Source organism: Nelumbo lutea, chromosome 3 (assembly GCF_056320005.1).
Source record: "Nelumbo lutea isolate HS-2025 chromosome 3, American lotus-T2T, whole genome shotgun sequence".
Taxonomy (NCBI): Eukaryota; Viridiplantae; Streptophyta; class Magnoliopsida; order Proteales; family Nelumbonaceae; genus Nelumbo; species Nelumbo lutea.
Genome location: NC_142686.1, coordinates 10,235,698 through 10,250,922, shown reverse-complemented (window position 1 = coordinate 10,250,922; position 15,225 = coordinate 10,235,698). Strand labels below are relative to the sequence as shown.

Here is a 15,225-nt window from a genome sequence, read left to right as displayed (position 1 = left end):
TAGACGAATATTGGTTTGGAGTGCCTTTGCGTCCGGTCCTGGAAGATAATCCGAAAATGAATTAGACAACGAGAAAACTTAAATATATGCCGGAGCTTCTGTTCACTCCCATGTTGGGATGTCAATGGACCGGATTTGGGTTGGACCCGTTCAAATCGCATTTAGATTGGACGGGTTGGACGGTCCATACTTTTGCATCGGATTGGACTGGTCCACATAATTTTGGTCCTAAGTAATTGGTGGACCGAAATGGACGAGGCCGATTTGTTTACAAACTGTCTGAGGATCGAATTTTTTTCGGACTCCACCTCTCCAATTCTCCAACCAACCTACTGACTTGTGGTTTCTCCAAGCGAACTCTGTCTCTCCTAATTTCCAACGGTTTTTTCTGATGGTTCTCTCAATCAGCGACGTGTACTGACCTAGGGTTTTTCCAATGGTTCTCTCTCCAGCCTACTAAGAATCGATTTCCGTTGGTTTGCTTGAGCTGTGTGTACAACATTTCTCACTGGCGTCTATCTCTCTCCGAGTCTCCGGCGTCTATCAATCGTTGAAATAGATATATACCACCCCTCGGTTGGTTTCCTTGAGTTCTAGCCATCATTTTTTTCTGAGCTTCGTCCATAGACTTTCATGGAGGTTCTCCTTCGAGCCTCCTTTGCAATTCCATTTTCTTCAACGAGCTCCAAATGTGTTCATAGGGAGAGAGTTCTCAATAATCATATTTCTTGTTTGATATTCGGAAGCGGGATTTCTTCGTTATGTTCATTTTCTCCCCAAGAGTTCTCGATCATTGATAGGGCAGAAGAACTTTTTGAGTTCTTGAATCTTCAGCTGGAAAGCCAACTGAATGCTGAACGAAGTAAGGATGTTATAATTCCTTTTTTCTTTCTGTTAAAAGCCCTAATTTATCTTAGACTTGATCTATTGCTTCATTTCTTTTTCTTTTTATGGCCACGAGAGAATGAGAAAGAATTACATATTATTTTTATCATTAGCTGCTGATAAAGAAAATTTTATGTTTGGTTCTATAATGAATTAGATCCAGTAAGAGATGAAATTACTATATTTTTAACCATTCCAAACTTGTCTTAGATGGCATGCAAATTTCCATTTCATTTAGAAGAACCAATTTCTCCTTTCCTCATTTGTCTTCTCCTCAGCCAGTCAGCCCCACCCTCCCTTTTCCACTTCCCTCTGTTTATCTTCTTTCTCCCATGATTTTCTATAGGCACAACTGCAAATGAAATTGGCATATCATGTCCCGAGGGATGATATGTGAACAAAGAGAAGTGGACAGAGCAACTATCTATCTATCAATAATGTAATGGAGAAATGAATTAAAAGAAAATTAGGAAACGTGTCTACTAGGTACTAGCCATGTTGTTTTCCATTGCATTAATTTGAGAGCACAAGTTATACCACATAAAACAAAATCATGTATGAAAAAATCATAATTTCTCAGAAAACCCCATTTTTCTTTGAAGGTAGCGTCAATTTTATATATTTGTGAAATTTTTAATATATTTCTGCATTTTTTTATATTTTCTGGGCTTTATGTAAATTTTAAAATTTCATTTAATTTGAACCGGACCGGTCCATTTGCATTTCATTTGGACCAGATTTGGTCCGGTCCATTTTTAAATTGACCAATGATGGACTGGATCGGATTGGACCAAATCCAGTCCAACTGACACCCCTATTCCCATGGACCCCTACCAAAAATTAGGGTTAGCAGCTTTGGTTAGCCACTACCACTATTTAATTTTCCTAACCCAAAAAAGCCCGTAGAGAGCCCAAAAGGTACAGAAAGCAGAAACAGTGGTTGTAGGATTATTGTTTTGTCGTTTTGCATTATTCCAATTTTAATGACTTTAGTTTCTCAAATGCCATGAAATGCAAATCAATAATTCCAATGCATGGAAAACAAAAACAAATCTCCCGATCATGAGGACTAGCCATTTCGAGACACTTCACAAAAATTGCAATCAGCTTGGTACATGACTGCGTCGAGGCTTCTATTGAATCCATTTTACAAAAATGAGTTCTGATACAGCTTTAGAATGGTCATCGACTATACATTTTTCTTCATTTACAGGGTCAACCCGTCAAAGAGGGAGGGGCACTTCTACTTGTGTTGACGGCTCCTGATTTACTCGAAAGTTGGAAAAAGCTCGTGATGCTGTTTCATATAAAGCATACCCCTCGCCGTTCTATTTGAGATCTAAATCAACCTATATCTGTGTTGCAAATGAAAACAAAAGGCTCGTGGTAAGTGGTAACCATTAATCTCAGCATTTCTTCTTTGGTGTTCCATGTACTTGTGGTATGGTCCCATATGTTTTCAACTGGAAGTTTTCAAAGGCATCCGAAACTGCTTCAACCTGTAAAACAGATGCCCAAATAAAAAGTCATCATTTAACTACAACGAAAGCAAACAACAAATACGTGAATGACTCCTGATGGCATCTTTTACAGACCAGTTCAGGCTTTTTTGAATACACCCTCACTATCATATCTTGATAGGATGCAGGCAGCAAATGACTTATCCGATGATCCTGGATAGAGAACGAATCCTCACTGACATAGTCCTGCTAAATTACAAGCTGTTAAATATATTATGATACAAAAAGGTGAACTTACCCACGAGTACAATGTATGTTTATGAAATTTGCACAAATAATCAGTGGAAAAAGGATGGCCTTTATCATATGGGTTTGTGCATCTTTGTAGTTCTTAAGGATACAAGACTTAAACTTAGAAGCCATGGATTCAACTTGTAAACCATGGGCTTGAAAATTGAAATCCATTACTTAATAAATAAAACAAGACATTCAAAATGTTGTGCATGAAATAAAAGCCTTTTTCCCTCCCTTTTTATGGAATAAAAGGATCTCATTTGGTAGCCAAGAAATTTTCCATGCCAAGCACCCAAACTGGCATAAATAGGTCTCACAAGCTGGAATAAGCCCTCATTTCAAAACCTGAATACAAAAAGGCAAGATGGCCCTTGCCAACTCAAAGACAGCAACATACTTTTATCCGGGAGAATTTAGTAACCTCGTTTCAAAACCTGAATACAAAAGTGCAAAATGGTTCTTAGCCAATTCAAAGACACTAACATATTTTTACCCAATCTGGATCTCCTACCCGCACCTGCCCACCAGACACTACAGCTGCACATTGAGAACATCTCCCTTATTTGCATGCCACCATTCAAGGGAAGACGGCTCCTAGCCAACTCAAAGACAGTAACATACTTTTACCTGGGAGAATTTAGTAACCCAGCTCAAACATCTTTTATCAACCCACTTTTGGTCCAAGTTGTTTGGCCAGTGGTGACCCAGGTCAGACTTGCATGATTGCATCTGAGCTTAAACAAAACCATCACAGGCCAACTACAAAGCATATAAAAACTATCTAGAAATGAAATTACAGGTGTAGCCATTCATCTTTCATTGTTTCTTGCATAGAAGCATAGGAAGTAGAAAATATTTTGTTTAAAATTCTTCAACCACCATGAAAATATACCAATTTACAGTGCTTTCAACCCATCATTGACCCATCCAGTTGGACCAATGATCTGGTCACCCGATCACAGACCTTGTTCACAACCTCTAACCCTCTATATTACAACTGTTGACTCGGTCAACAACCTGTCAACCTAGGTGGTTGAACAACTGACCCACCTGACCCATTCAGTGGGTTACCTTGTGTGATTTTTTTAATTGTTTACAATGTTGACATCATGGTTTTACCCATTGACACAGATGGTTGAACTGCTGCTCCATTGATGCATAAGTACAAGTGGCTCAGCCTCCAGTTAAGAGGCCAAATAATATAAGAAATATAAGAGGCTAATAGTTCAATAGAAATATGAAGTTATTAAATCTCAATTCTGACCATGTAGATCGTTCAAGAAAGTGAACTTTTGGTACCTTGTAAAATTTGATGCTGCAATATAAAATACATTACAAAAAGAAGTATTAAATACTGAAATTAGAGGTTCCAGAAGAAAGAACAGAAATTTGGCACAATAATTATTAGGCTATCTCAAATACCTCTCCAGAGGGTTATGCCTTCCGCGAGTCAAATCAATCCTGACATTACTAACAACAACATCCTCTTCTCCTAGTGAGACTTTACTAGTTTTCTACACTTAATGAAATTAGTGAGAATCCAAGTTGAGAATTACCAATCTAGAGCAAAGAAAATTAATAAAAATGTTTCATATGGACCTGCGCACAAACTATATCTTGTGGAGTGACATCTTTGAAGTGATCCAGTTGATTCTTTGGAACAGCATACTCATTGCAAAACTGCCACAGAGAAACATAAAATACTACAACACATTCTCCAGAAATAATAAAAAATATTAAATGAATATTTATTTCAAAAGGTTTTTGTACTACCAAGATTAAATTCCCTCTGGTGAAGCACACCTTGTCCATATGGTGAGTAGAAGTTGACAACAATAAAGTGAGTCAACCAACATCAATACCTGGTACAGATCCCTTCTACGAATGCGAAGAACAATATTCTTAGCTTGTGCCAGTTCTGGTATTGAAGATGTTTCAATAGTCTTCAATATTGTATCGTCCAACTGCAAATTTCCAAAAAGGTACTTGATATTAGTCCTTTATGACTATCGGAAGAATAAAATATGAACTTAAATCCATAACAGAGCTCTTAAAACCTTCCAGTATTCGGATGGATTGTCAACATGAGAAGAAATTCCTAGACAATTATTTGCTTCTAGCAATGCATCTACAAGCATGAGCTCTATTGCCTGAAAAAGAACATGCAATTCTAACCAATCAACCTTTTACATAGCAACAGAATGGGAAAACAGTTAGTATTTACATTAGTTTGGAAATATCTGTAGTGAAAAATGAAAACATATTATACCTTCACTTTTGCATGTGTATAGACTGTTCGATGCAGATCAGCACGAGTTGCAAATAACTTGTGAACGGTGAGATCTGACAGAATAATTTAAACATAAAAAGAATAAAATATGGTGTTCATCAAGAATAGATGTGAAAACTGAATCACAACAAATACTGTGCCAGAAAACAAACAAAGACTGACAATCCTTGGCACGATAGCAAATTTGATCACCCAATACCCGCATGGTTTCCATTAACCTGCAAGTGAAAAGGTAAGCTGTTTCATGTTAATTGAAGAATAGTGTGGAAATACTGTTAAATCTTCATATTGGACAAAGAGCTGGTTCTAAATAAACCAAAATCATAAACTTGTCATTTTCCTGAATCTTCAATATGTTTCAATGCAATTTGGGAAACCTCATATTTGTACAAAGATTTCAGAATTAAGTTGTCATAAGTTTTTTATTCAGAAGTTATATGCTACTCTTGAATGATTAAGATTCAGAACATGTAATATTATAAGTTTATAATACATTACTGCATTTGTATACTGTTCAAAACTTGTTACAAGTAAAATTCCACTTTCACGTCATCACGTGTATTACTTTTGGTAATTAGCAAGGTTGTGTAAAATTCCAATTTGTACCTCTGAAATTGAAAATTGCAGCCCATACCACAAGCTCGACAATCACGAACAATGTAATCAAATCTACAAAATAATCATGTCCTCACTGCATGAGTCATGCACCAATACCAAAAGTATAGGCATCCCTCTAGGATGAGGGGAAAAGGGAGTGATATTCATTAATATAAATATCACCTACTTGTCAACATCTATCCCATTTCGACCATTTGCAACAATATCATACAAGAACTGCTTTTCTCTCATGCTCTGGAAAAAACAAATAAAACAATTTTATTCGACAGTGAAGCATCAAATAAAGTACCAAAAGGTGCCATAACCATATGATATGATAAGAGAACTATACGAATAGAATTACCATAAAAATGACTTACTTTTGTAGCTACAGTTTCAGAGCTATTGAGAATCATTTCCTGTCAAAATGGGGAAAATAAAAATAATATAATGGTGACATTAAAAAGGAAAGTTCATAATTTTATGATCCTATAAAATAAATATACCATTTTTACTAACGATCAAAAAAATATACCATTTTTACTCCAAGCATCTTTTTATGCACAGTTAAGAGTGAAACCAATATTTGGAAAGTTTAAATATGTAACACTTGTAAATAGTGGGAGCAAGACTAGTAAACAGCAAAGCACTTTCAATGCAGATGATCCCCACAACTTTAGGAAGTGATGTTTTGAAAGAGAGGAACAATTAACCACCAATATTTAGAAAGAGTGTACAAGAGATATTGGTTCTTCTAAGAATTAAGGAGCTTGAAATGAGCTGCAGTTAACGAGGGGTGGGAGTGACAGAAATTTCTTGTGAAATTTGATGTAGGAAAGGTTGGTGCTATATCATAAGGAAGAAAGTAAGGGTACAATATCCTTCTTTTTCTACATTTTTTTTTTGATGGGCAACGATCAGCAGGCATCATCATTATATAGTTGGGTTATGGAATGCTGTAAAAATGGTGGGTTCCGTAGGGTTGGGGTTTTCTTTATTTAGTGCAAGATGTATGAGGTCCAACTTTTTAAGTTAGTGAATGTGTGAGCTATTGGTTTGAACATGTAGGGTGTGGTCATGTTCTGTGTGGGAGGCCTTACAACTGTGGGAGTTTTCTCTTTATCTCTGTTGATATCTTATCACCTAGCCTTGCATTTTCTTTTGATGAATTGATACTTTAAAAAAAAATGTAGAAAGTCTGTAAAGTGTTTATCTAAAATTCAAAGGATGACATCACAGGTCATGGTGCATGCATTGACCTACACACAATGTCACATATTAACTGCATGTATACACCATGACATATAGTACCATGATATTTCAGAATTCAGATTTAGATTGTGCTTTTTCCTTTTAATTTTCTTTTCTAACCAAAGTTATAGTATTATATTCACTTTACAATATTTTTAAGACCCAAGAATTAGCCTAAACATGATAATTTCACTGGCAAAGTAACCCAGGAAACTGAGTAGACATTTCAATTCCAGGTCACTATCATTTAAAAGGAATGCTATTTTTGGCCGTGCTACCAGTGTGCCATTCTCATTCAATTTCTATCCTGCCGACCAAAAAAGAGGAAAACTAATATTCGATTTTAGTAGGATAAACAGAGCAAAACAATAAAATTGCAAGATAACATTTGAAGCAATTTTGACTTCATCATGCCAGAACCTATCAATTTGAAAAAATCTAAGTAGCCTGTGCAAATCCATTCAGTGCTTGATCACATATAAGTAGGTGAAGAAGATGACAACATTCTACTGCACTCATGGTAGAAGAACTGTTTTAACTCCACTACTTTCAAAGACATTGCTAGACTTCAACCATTGGATGGATCATCAAGGGTGGTGCCATAAGTGCAAGAAACATATAAGCCAAACAATGCATGAGAAGAAAGAGATAAACTTAGTAATAAGTAGTGAATCTCATTACAAACTCACATGGTCAAGGGAATCAATCAAACGGTGGCTTCTCATCTTTTACATGCTTCACTTTCCTCTTTGCTCTGAGAAAAACTTCCACAGATTTAGCCCATGGAACATAGTTTTCCCCATTCAGTTTAATTGAGGTCATTTGTACCCCTAGGTAGTCGGGGGAAACCACCACACTAGGTTTCTGATCATTGTACCCATCTCCTATTGCTGCCATTGTACTCTTTCACAGTTGCCTCTAACCTGACTTCTCAGCCACAAGCTGACTGATGTTATTCATAGTTTGATATTTCAGCACCTATTGCAGCCCCTAAACACAACAGTGAGAGCCCACGCCTTGTTCTTATTCACACTACTGTTGGCTTCACAAACCCACGAACCACATAAGCATCAATTTAGCACTCACTAATCACATGTAGGACCTCTTACAACCACTCAATAAAAGTTGTGCACCACAAGCACCATAACACAGTCAAATCTGCTACACCAAGTTCAGACTTGTTTAACACATTTAAGAGGGCATTACATAACCACAAAGAACTCGGCAAAGTCACTGCATTACACCTTACACCACTCGGCCACCTGCAGCAGCCCTAACCCACTCAACCACTTACAGCAGCCCCTACACTATTCAGTTACTGTAGACAGCCCGTTTTAGGGCAAATTCGAACCTAGTTCTCTAGGTTCTAATCAGTACTAACTGATTCTTGAAGGGTTTCTACCCAGAAATACCAGCAACACAAAATGACTAGATAACCAATCTTCCTTTGAGAGTATCAACCAACCATTCACTGCTGAAATCACTTTCCTTGATGAAGAAGACCGCACAGCAGAGAGAAACGAGCTATGATGTCTCAGACCTAGGGCGAACCAGTTCTCTCCATTAACTAACCAAATGCAGCTACAGTAACCCGAACCAGGAGAGAAGGAAGAAGAAGATAAAGAAGAAGAAAAGAGAAAGAGAGAACAGGAGGGTTTAGTCGAAACTCATTGATTCACTATTCATTCGACCCCCTAATGTTTATTAGGTTCTAATAACATTTACAAAGACTAAACTGCCCTTAAGTATGGGGCAGAGTATCTCTAATAAAACTGCCACATAAGCAAGGTACTTAACAAACATGAGATGACTAAACTACCCCTATTCGGTTCACTTTAACAAAGATAATGCACAAAGTTTGCATAGAATGCTAACAATTTTTACATTATTGCATTAGTTTCAAATTTTCAATTTGGTGAGTAGCTACAATATTTGTTATAAAATTTGTGAGGAACCACTGCAGTTTGTCACTCCATGATATGGAAAGGTTACCATAAAAGATAAATTGAATTCATGAATGAGTTTTAATGTATCCCATGCCTACATAGAAAAAAGAACGATCAAAGATGGAAAGAACAACTAATGATAAACTGCTGCTAAAGAAAATTATTAGATACCATCTTCAAAGAGAATACGACTACAGCATATGAAATCTTAATAGCATAAACTTACCTTCACTCTTTTAAGACTTTGAGGATCAATTTCAATATTGTGTTCATCAATAATGTATTCAACCATCCTAACTGACATTTCTTCATGAGACCTGGAAAAGTGAAAATCATCTCCACATGAGCAATGACACAGTTTCACAAAGAAACTACTGGTTTTTTCTTACGAAAAGTTGTTTTCCCATTTTAGTAAAATATTTCAACAAGATCAAAGACAAACTTACATTATCAAGATTGCACTAGAGATCAATAAATGAATTCTAGTGAAGTTGGAATTTTACACAGGTTTAAACAAATAACTTTCATAAAAGAACTTATGACCCACATAATGGACAGAGAGGCACCTTGGGAAATTTTGAAAATTGTATTTCGACTAGCTTACCAAAATGTAGGATCTTCTTCATGCAATACTATTAGATCTTCTAGAAGAATGAATAGAAACTGCAAGAATCATCATGATTCAAATTTTAATAGGACTTCACTTCCACCAGCTTGTACCTTCCAATTTGGGGATTATTACACCAATGATTTCTGAACAAAATAGTGGTAAATAGGCATTTAAAAGTCCAATTGTTACTGTTTCATTATTATCAATTATACAATCCAAGTGCCAGAAAGGGCTGATAATATAGTTACCAAAAGACCATATATCCCTAAAAAAACATAATCTACAAAGCTACTTTTCAATGGTGATGGAAGTGGAATAGCAAGATAAAAGAGAAAACAAAGCACTTTCTAGATCTTGCAGTTTGGCTAAAAAAATTGAACAATGCAAAATCTAAAATGATGGATTTTTTGGTCTGTTTTTCCCAAGGTCCAATTAATTGCAGAATACATGGTGGAAGGGTAGTTTCGGTCATTTTAATACCTGATGATTTTTCTAGGAGTGAATTTTGCTTCCATGTCTCAGTAATACATCGCATAAGATTATGTACATTGCCAAAGATAACAACAAACAATAATAATAAAGCCTTCTTAGCTTTGTAGATGACATTTTTGCAACAGCAATCTAATATTTGAACTGAAAAGAGCAGTAACTGCATCAACAAAGAGCCTTAGTTTTCAATTCACAAGTGTTGCAACCATAAGTGTTAAGTAAAAACATAAGCTTGAAGTAGCAACCCAACATTGGAAACATCCTCCTTTTCATGTAATTACATTTTATAGGGAAAAATAACACATTTTGTGGAGGAGGTGAGGATTACAATTTGACACCATTAAGAACCCGAGGAAGAAAAGCACTCTCAAACAGGTGGCTGAAAGGACCATGCCCTATATCATGCAGTAGTCCTATAAACAGAAACAGAAAAGACAAAACAGACAGAATTAGATCATTCAAGAAGATCTAATTTCAAAGCAAGTATAGTTAATCACCTGCAATCTTCACAGTTTGAAAATCAAAATGATCAATTCCAAGCTCCAAGCCCTGAACACCACAAGTAATAGATAGAATATTTTCAATAATGCTTTGATTCTGCAATGAGAATGAGCAGAGCAAGTAGAAGCAGTTCCATACTTGGCAAGTTTGAAGCTTCTGAACTGCTTCACCAGCAAGCCAATACACTCCCAGTGAATGTTCAAACCGTGAATGTACAGCTCCTGGGTAAACCATGTATGTTAGACCTGAAAGATGCACGGAACTTTGTTTAAGAGATAAGTATATACCAACCAAAACTGAATTAAAGAAGAAACCTTTGTACTCTGATGGTAGCAAAAAGAGTGATGTATTAAGTGCACTGCATGTGCAAAATTAGTTGTTGCAAGAAAATTGTCTGAAATCTGTTTGTACAATTGATTTATCTTTTAATGGATCTAAATAAAAATATGCAGAAATGATTGCAAAACATGACTTCCAGCATATACAGTTGTCTTTTTTGAGTTTCAATCTTCCTAAATCCCAATGCAAAAGCCTAAGCTCTAAATTGGTCTTCAAGTGGTCCCAGAATGCATGACATGAATTAAGTAGGCGGAGCCTAACAAAAAAAATATGAAAGTAGGCGATGTGTTGATAAAAGAATAGATTAGGGCATTTTCGATTTGTGGTCACTTTCGCATTTCATCTTGTTCTAGAACACACCACAAGTGGAATTGTTGTTTTGTAAGTTGTTGCCGGATCTGGAGCCAGCAATTCATGGTTCCAGGACCAAAAAAAAATAAGCATTCTTTTATCACAAGATTTTATGGCTTTCTCAGCATGGAACATGGTTTATTGATGTAAGCATGACAGGGCAGCCCAGTGCACGAGGCTCCCACCAATGCAGGGTCTGGCGAGGGACAGATGTACACAGCCTTACCCCTGCACATACAGAGAAGCTATTTCCAAGATTTGAACCCTGGTCACCCAGGTTGCAGTGGCAGTTATATGGTGTCTCACAAAACAACATAGCTAGTTATAATTTTCCTACTCAGCAATATAGTATGATCAAAAGTAAATAGTGGTGAAACTACATTTGCACATGAGTCAACAATTGATACTCACATAATAGTTCAAGAAATAAACCATGAAAAGCACGGCTTCTTTTGTTCTACTGGATTCAAAAAAATGCAGTCTTTTCTGAAAAAAAAATTGCACATTTTTTAACCATACCACTCTTTTTTAGAACCACAAACTAAACGCCACCTTAGTTGAAAACCTAACATGTTATAAAGTTTTACTCACTCCAGCAGCTCATGAATGAAGCCATATCCCATGAAGAGATGGGCTGATGGGGCAGAAGAAGGTCCAACCCTTAGACCCATGGGCCCCAAAGCCCATAATTGTAGGCCCACCCAAGCAGCTCGTGAATGAAGCCATATCCCATGAACTTGGGTATGTTTTAGAAAAATTGTCCAAATCAAGTGTGCTAAGTAGGAGATTCTCTCAATCAAATCAATTAAAGAGATTGATTGCATCTTCAAATTTTAATAGACAAGACCTTAAAAATTTAGATTTGAATAATTTCTTTGTTAACAAGTATTTCCATGCAGCGATGCTTATTAGGAAAATAAATATCTATAGATCTTAAAAAGATACTAAATCCTAGTAAACAATGTTTTGGCAAGATGGGTGGAATATGAACTGTGTTCATTGCAGTTTGGTTATTTGGTGCTGACTCTAAGATTTTGATGGTATTGACTCCAATACTCCATCTCTAGGTGCTGACTTCTATAGAAACTTAATGATATTGACTCCATTAGGCTCAATCTTTATTCAACAATAGACACCTTGTGCACTAGTTGAGTTTTACTTTATTCTTTATTGTATCTTTTTTATCAGTTTCATGTTTGCTTTGCTATTATTCTTACATGTTTAAACATTCTTAAATTTTGTCCACCCCCCTTTTTCAATTACAATTAAGGTAAGTGTTAAAGCTAAAAAGATTGAGGGCCTTGTGGTCTATGATGCCCAAATTCAGACACAAACACAGATGCAGGTGCAGGAAAAGAAGATACAACGCTCCGTTTCATAAAATCTTAGACACAGATGCAAGTATGGGTGTCCAATTTAATATGCTTATATCATGCATTTATATCTAGATTTTGAAGCTGTAAATGTCATTTGCCAAAGACTTATGCCTTGCCAAATTTATTTAAATTTCTAAAATGTGCAGATTTTTATAGTATAATTTGTTTAAACATACCATTTTATATATTTTGAAAGTGTTAATGCTGTAGAGTACATCTAGAAGTATTTATACAGTATCCAGTATCATATCCAACACCGGTATGCTAGGCATGTACAAGTATCCAGGTATTATAGCCTGCTTTTTACCAACTTAAGTTACAGAACCACCTACTTTGGTATTGTTTGGGTCCAGCATCAAAACTAATTGGAACAATTAGATAAAAGAAGTTTGTTTCTTATTGCAAATAACCAAAATAGAGCTATAATGATCCTTTGACCAAGATGGTACTATATAAAATCAGAAGTTATCTGTGTGGAACTTCATACCTAAATTAAACTAGTAATAATGTGATTCAAAGTTAAATAAATGTAAAGACAAAAATTCTCCAATTGCTGAACCCATTCAACCTCCAACGACAAATTTGATTGCTATCATGCTATTTTATCAAATGTAAGAAAACTGTGGCAGAAGCATTCATACCTAAATTAAACCTTCGCTCCTAACGGTTGACTTAAAAAGAAGATAGTCAAACTTACCAAGTTGTTTTAGATCACGAAGCCTGCAATTTTGGAACAAAACCACATCAGATGGTTGGTAACTTGGTATAGTATAATTAAAATAACTGACTGAGACAATAAACAGAAACGAAAAACAATCAGAAATTACTTTAGTAATTATACTTGCCTCTGAAACTGTTCAGTGTCAATAAACTTCAAAGAGAGCTGCAACCATCCAGAAAATAGTACTCAAATTCAATTATCCAACTATCTGGAAATCCAGGTTAAGAGTACTTGTTGATAAATGAATAAAAAGAATGTAGGTGTAGATTTATATAAAAAACCAGAAGTACAGCAATACTATTCAGACATAATCATGTCCATCATCAACCCACAGATGTAAATCTAAACTGAAAGGTCGTAGGAAGGCAGCCAGACTTGTGAAGTTGATCGCCCAATTTAATTGAGGTAAAGCGACGGGAAATATATCAGAATTACCTAAGTTACTACTGACAGAATTGAACAGAGGGATGAACAGTCAAAAGAAAACGGAGGGATGAAATATCATTAAGCTAACTTACCAAGAAAAAGGAGAGTGAACTAGATTCGGTTAAACATATGAGCTGAAGTATATTTAGACTGCCATGAAAAGCCAAACGCTAGATCTCATTCACAAAAGCATTTATATATAGATCGCAACGTCGCAACTACCTATAACTCTCCAGTCTCGGGTTCTTCTATTTTTTTTATTAAATACTCTTTTTCATGGAGTACTTCCATCTAGTCTTGAAGTTCATGACTGAATCATTTCATTTTTTTCACAGTCTGCTTTAATTCCTATAAGTTTATTTTTCTCCTTCAGTCACTTATTAGACTCCATTTCTTTGAAAATCTTCTAACTCTACATATAAATTCCATCTAAATGCACCGTAAACAAAAACACTCCAATCCTGCCAAAATGAGGGAAAAAAAAAGGATAAAGAAGGCAAAAACAAGAAGCCGTGAAACAAATGTAACGTATAATCAAGAATTTAAATCCGATGATGGACTCAGATGCTGATACCAGATCAAGATTGATGGTTCCATGGACGTTATCAAGAACGTTCTTCGAAAACCTTCTATCGTACTGGGATGCAAAGCTGAGCTCCTCCGAGAGCGGCAACTCTTTCCTGCAAAAAGCTCCCATGCTTGATTACTCTTTTTCAGACGGAGGGAATACTGCGAGAAGGATGAAGTTCGAAAACAACAGTGAAACGAGCGTTGGCTCAGGGGTTTGAGGAAGTTGAAGCGCTGTATATAAAGAGCGCGGGCGATTAGAGTTGTCAGTTGTGAACCGAAGGAAAGAGGTGAGAGAGGAAGAGGTTGGAAAAGCAACCTTACCGGAAATTTGGAGTATGTGAACTGTGTGCCGCCAAAAATGCATTGGTATTTAAGTATTTTATTTATGCGTGGCCCACGGGCCGGCATGCACGGTCCGCAGGCCGTCCTGGGCCTGCCTTCCTCCCCTAGATATTTTGGGGTCAGCCCGGTACGGTTTACGGTCCGAGCTCATACGTGCCAGTGCTGTGCCACGGACAGGGCTAATTCATGGCTAAGCCTTGGGGCTAGATGGGGCCGTGGATGGGACCAAAATTACAAAAAAATTATTTAAAAAAATTGAAAAATAAATCTTAAATTTTTTATATGAATTTTCATGTATACAATTGTTTATTTATATTATTATAAATTATGTATTATTATATAATTATAATATATAGTATATAAATATATATGTTGCAGGTGGCACAGTATGCACGACCCACGGACCTAAAACCCCTAGCCCAGCACAGCCCACACAATCGTGTCATGCCTGGCATAGCTCGCGTGCCAGGCTATAGATGGCACGACCTGATTTACACCTCTATGCATGGGGGACGAACCATGAAAGGATGTAATGCTATAAGAAATGTATCAAATCAAATCAGTTGATTCGTTTATATTCAAAATTTCAAATTCAAATAAAATATTCTCTATCTGATTTAATTCAGATTCAAGTATAGTAAATTTGTAATCACACATGAAATAGTATTATTAAATGAAATTAAAAAATCAAACATATTATATATTATTAACAAAATAAACTAAAATAACTTAAATGAAACTTGAAAATATGGTAGTAAAAACATATATTCATTATAT

The 15,225-nt window shown here is 36.0% G+C and overlaps 1 protein-coding gene and 1 long non-coding RNA gene across 9 annotated transcripts; one reads left to right on the top strand and one right to left on the bottom strand.

Moving 5' to 3' along the window:
* The first annotated feature begins 177 nt into the window (after positions 1–177).
* Positions 178–2,428, top strand: LOC148862859 (uncharacterized). The gene is made up of 2 exons (XR_016109733.1): positions 178–862; positions 2,099–2,428. It is a non-coding gene; the product is annotated as an uncharacterized LOC148862859 (long non-coding RNA).
* Positions 1,973–14,460, bottom strand: LOC148862858 (uncharacterized). 8 transcript variants are annotated; one of them, XM_088977135.1, is made up of 20 exons: positions 14,428–14,460; positions 14,111–14,337; positions 13,235–13,272; positions 13,087–13,109; positions 10,462–10,568; positions 10,320–10,371; positions 10,151–10,235; positions 8,950–9,040; positions 5,907–5,945; positions 5,714–5,781; positions 5,536–5,598; positions 5,092–5,147; positions 4,909–4,982; positions 4,697–4,789; positions 4,502–4,603; positions 4,239–4,319; positions 4,062–4,153; positions 3,939–3,954; positions 2,481–2,591; positions 1,973–2,384 (listed from the first exon to the last, which is right to left on the bottom strand). In XM_088977135.1, the coding sequence occupies exons 2-20, from the start codon at positions 14,231–14,233 to the stop codon at positions 2,292–2,294; spliced, it is 1,407 nt and encodes a 468-aa protein (XP_088833261.1). In that variant the 5' UTR covers positions 14,234–14,337; positions 14,428–14,460; the 3' UTR covers positions 1,973–2,291. The 8 variants fall into 8 exon arrangements, 6 of the variants coding, with proteins under 6 accessions (XP_088833261.1, XP_088833260.1, XP_088833262.1 ...); XR_016109732.1 differs by lacking the exon at positions 14,428–14,460 and having other exon boundaries at positions 4,443–4,603; positions 14,111–14,409; XR_016109731.1 differs by lacking the exon at positions 14,428–14,460 and having other exon boundaries at positions 3,904–3,954; positions 14,111–14,409.
* Between the last annotated feature and the right edge of the window lie 765 nt (positions 14,461–15,225).

Coding starts and splice junctions, on each gene's coding strand:
- LOC148862858 (XM_088977135.1), bottom strand. CDS start 14,233: ATGGGAGCTTTTTGCAGGAAAGAGTTGCCGCTCTCGGAGGAGCTCAGC. Junction 4,983..5,091: donor TTGCTATCGTGCCAAGGATT/GTCAGTCTTTGT, acceptor TTATTCTGTCAG/ATCTCACCGTTCACAAGTTA. Junction 4,320..4,501: donor GTAGAAGGGATCTGTACCAG/GTATTGATGTTG, acceptor TCTCTGTGGCAG/TTTTGCAATGAGTATGCTGT.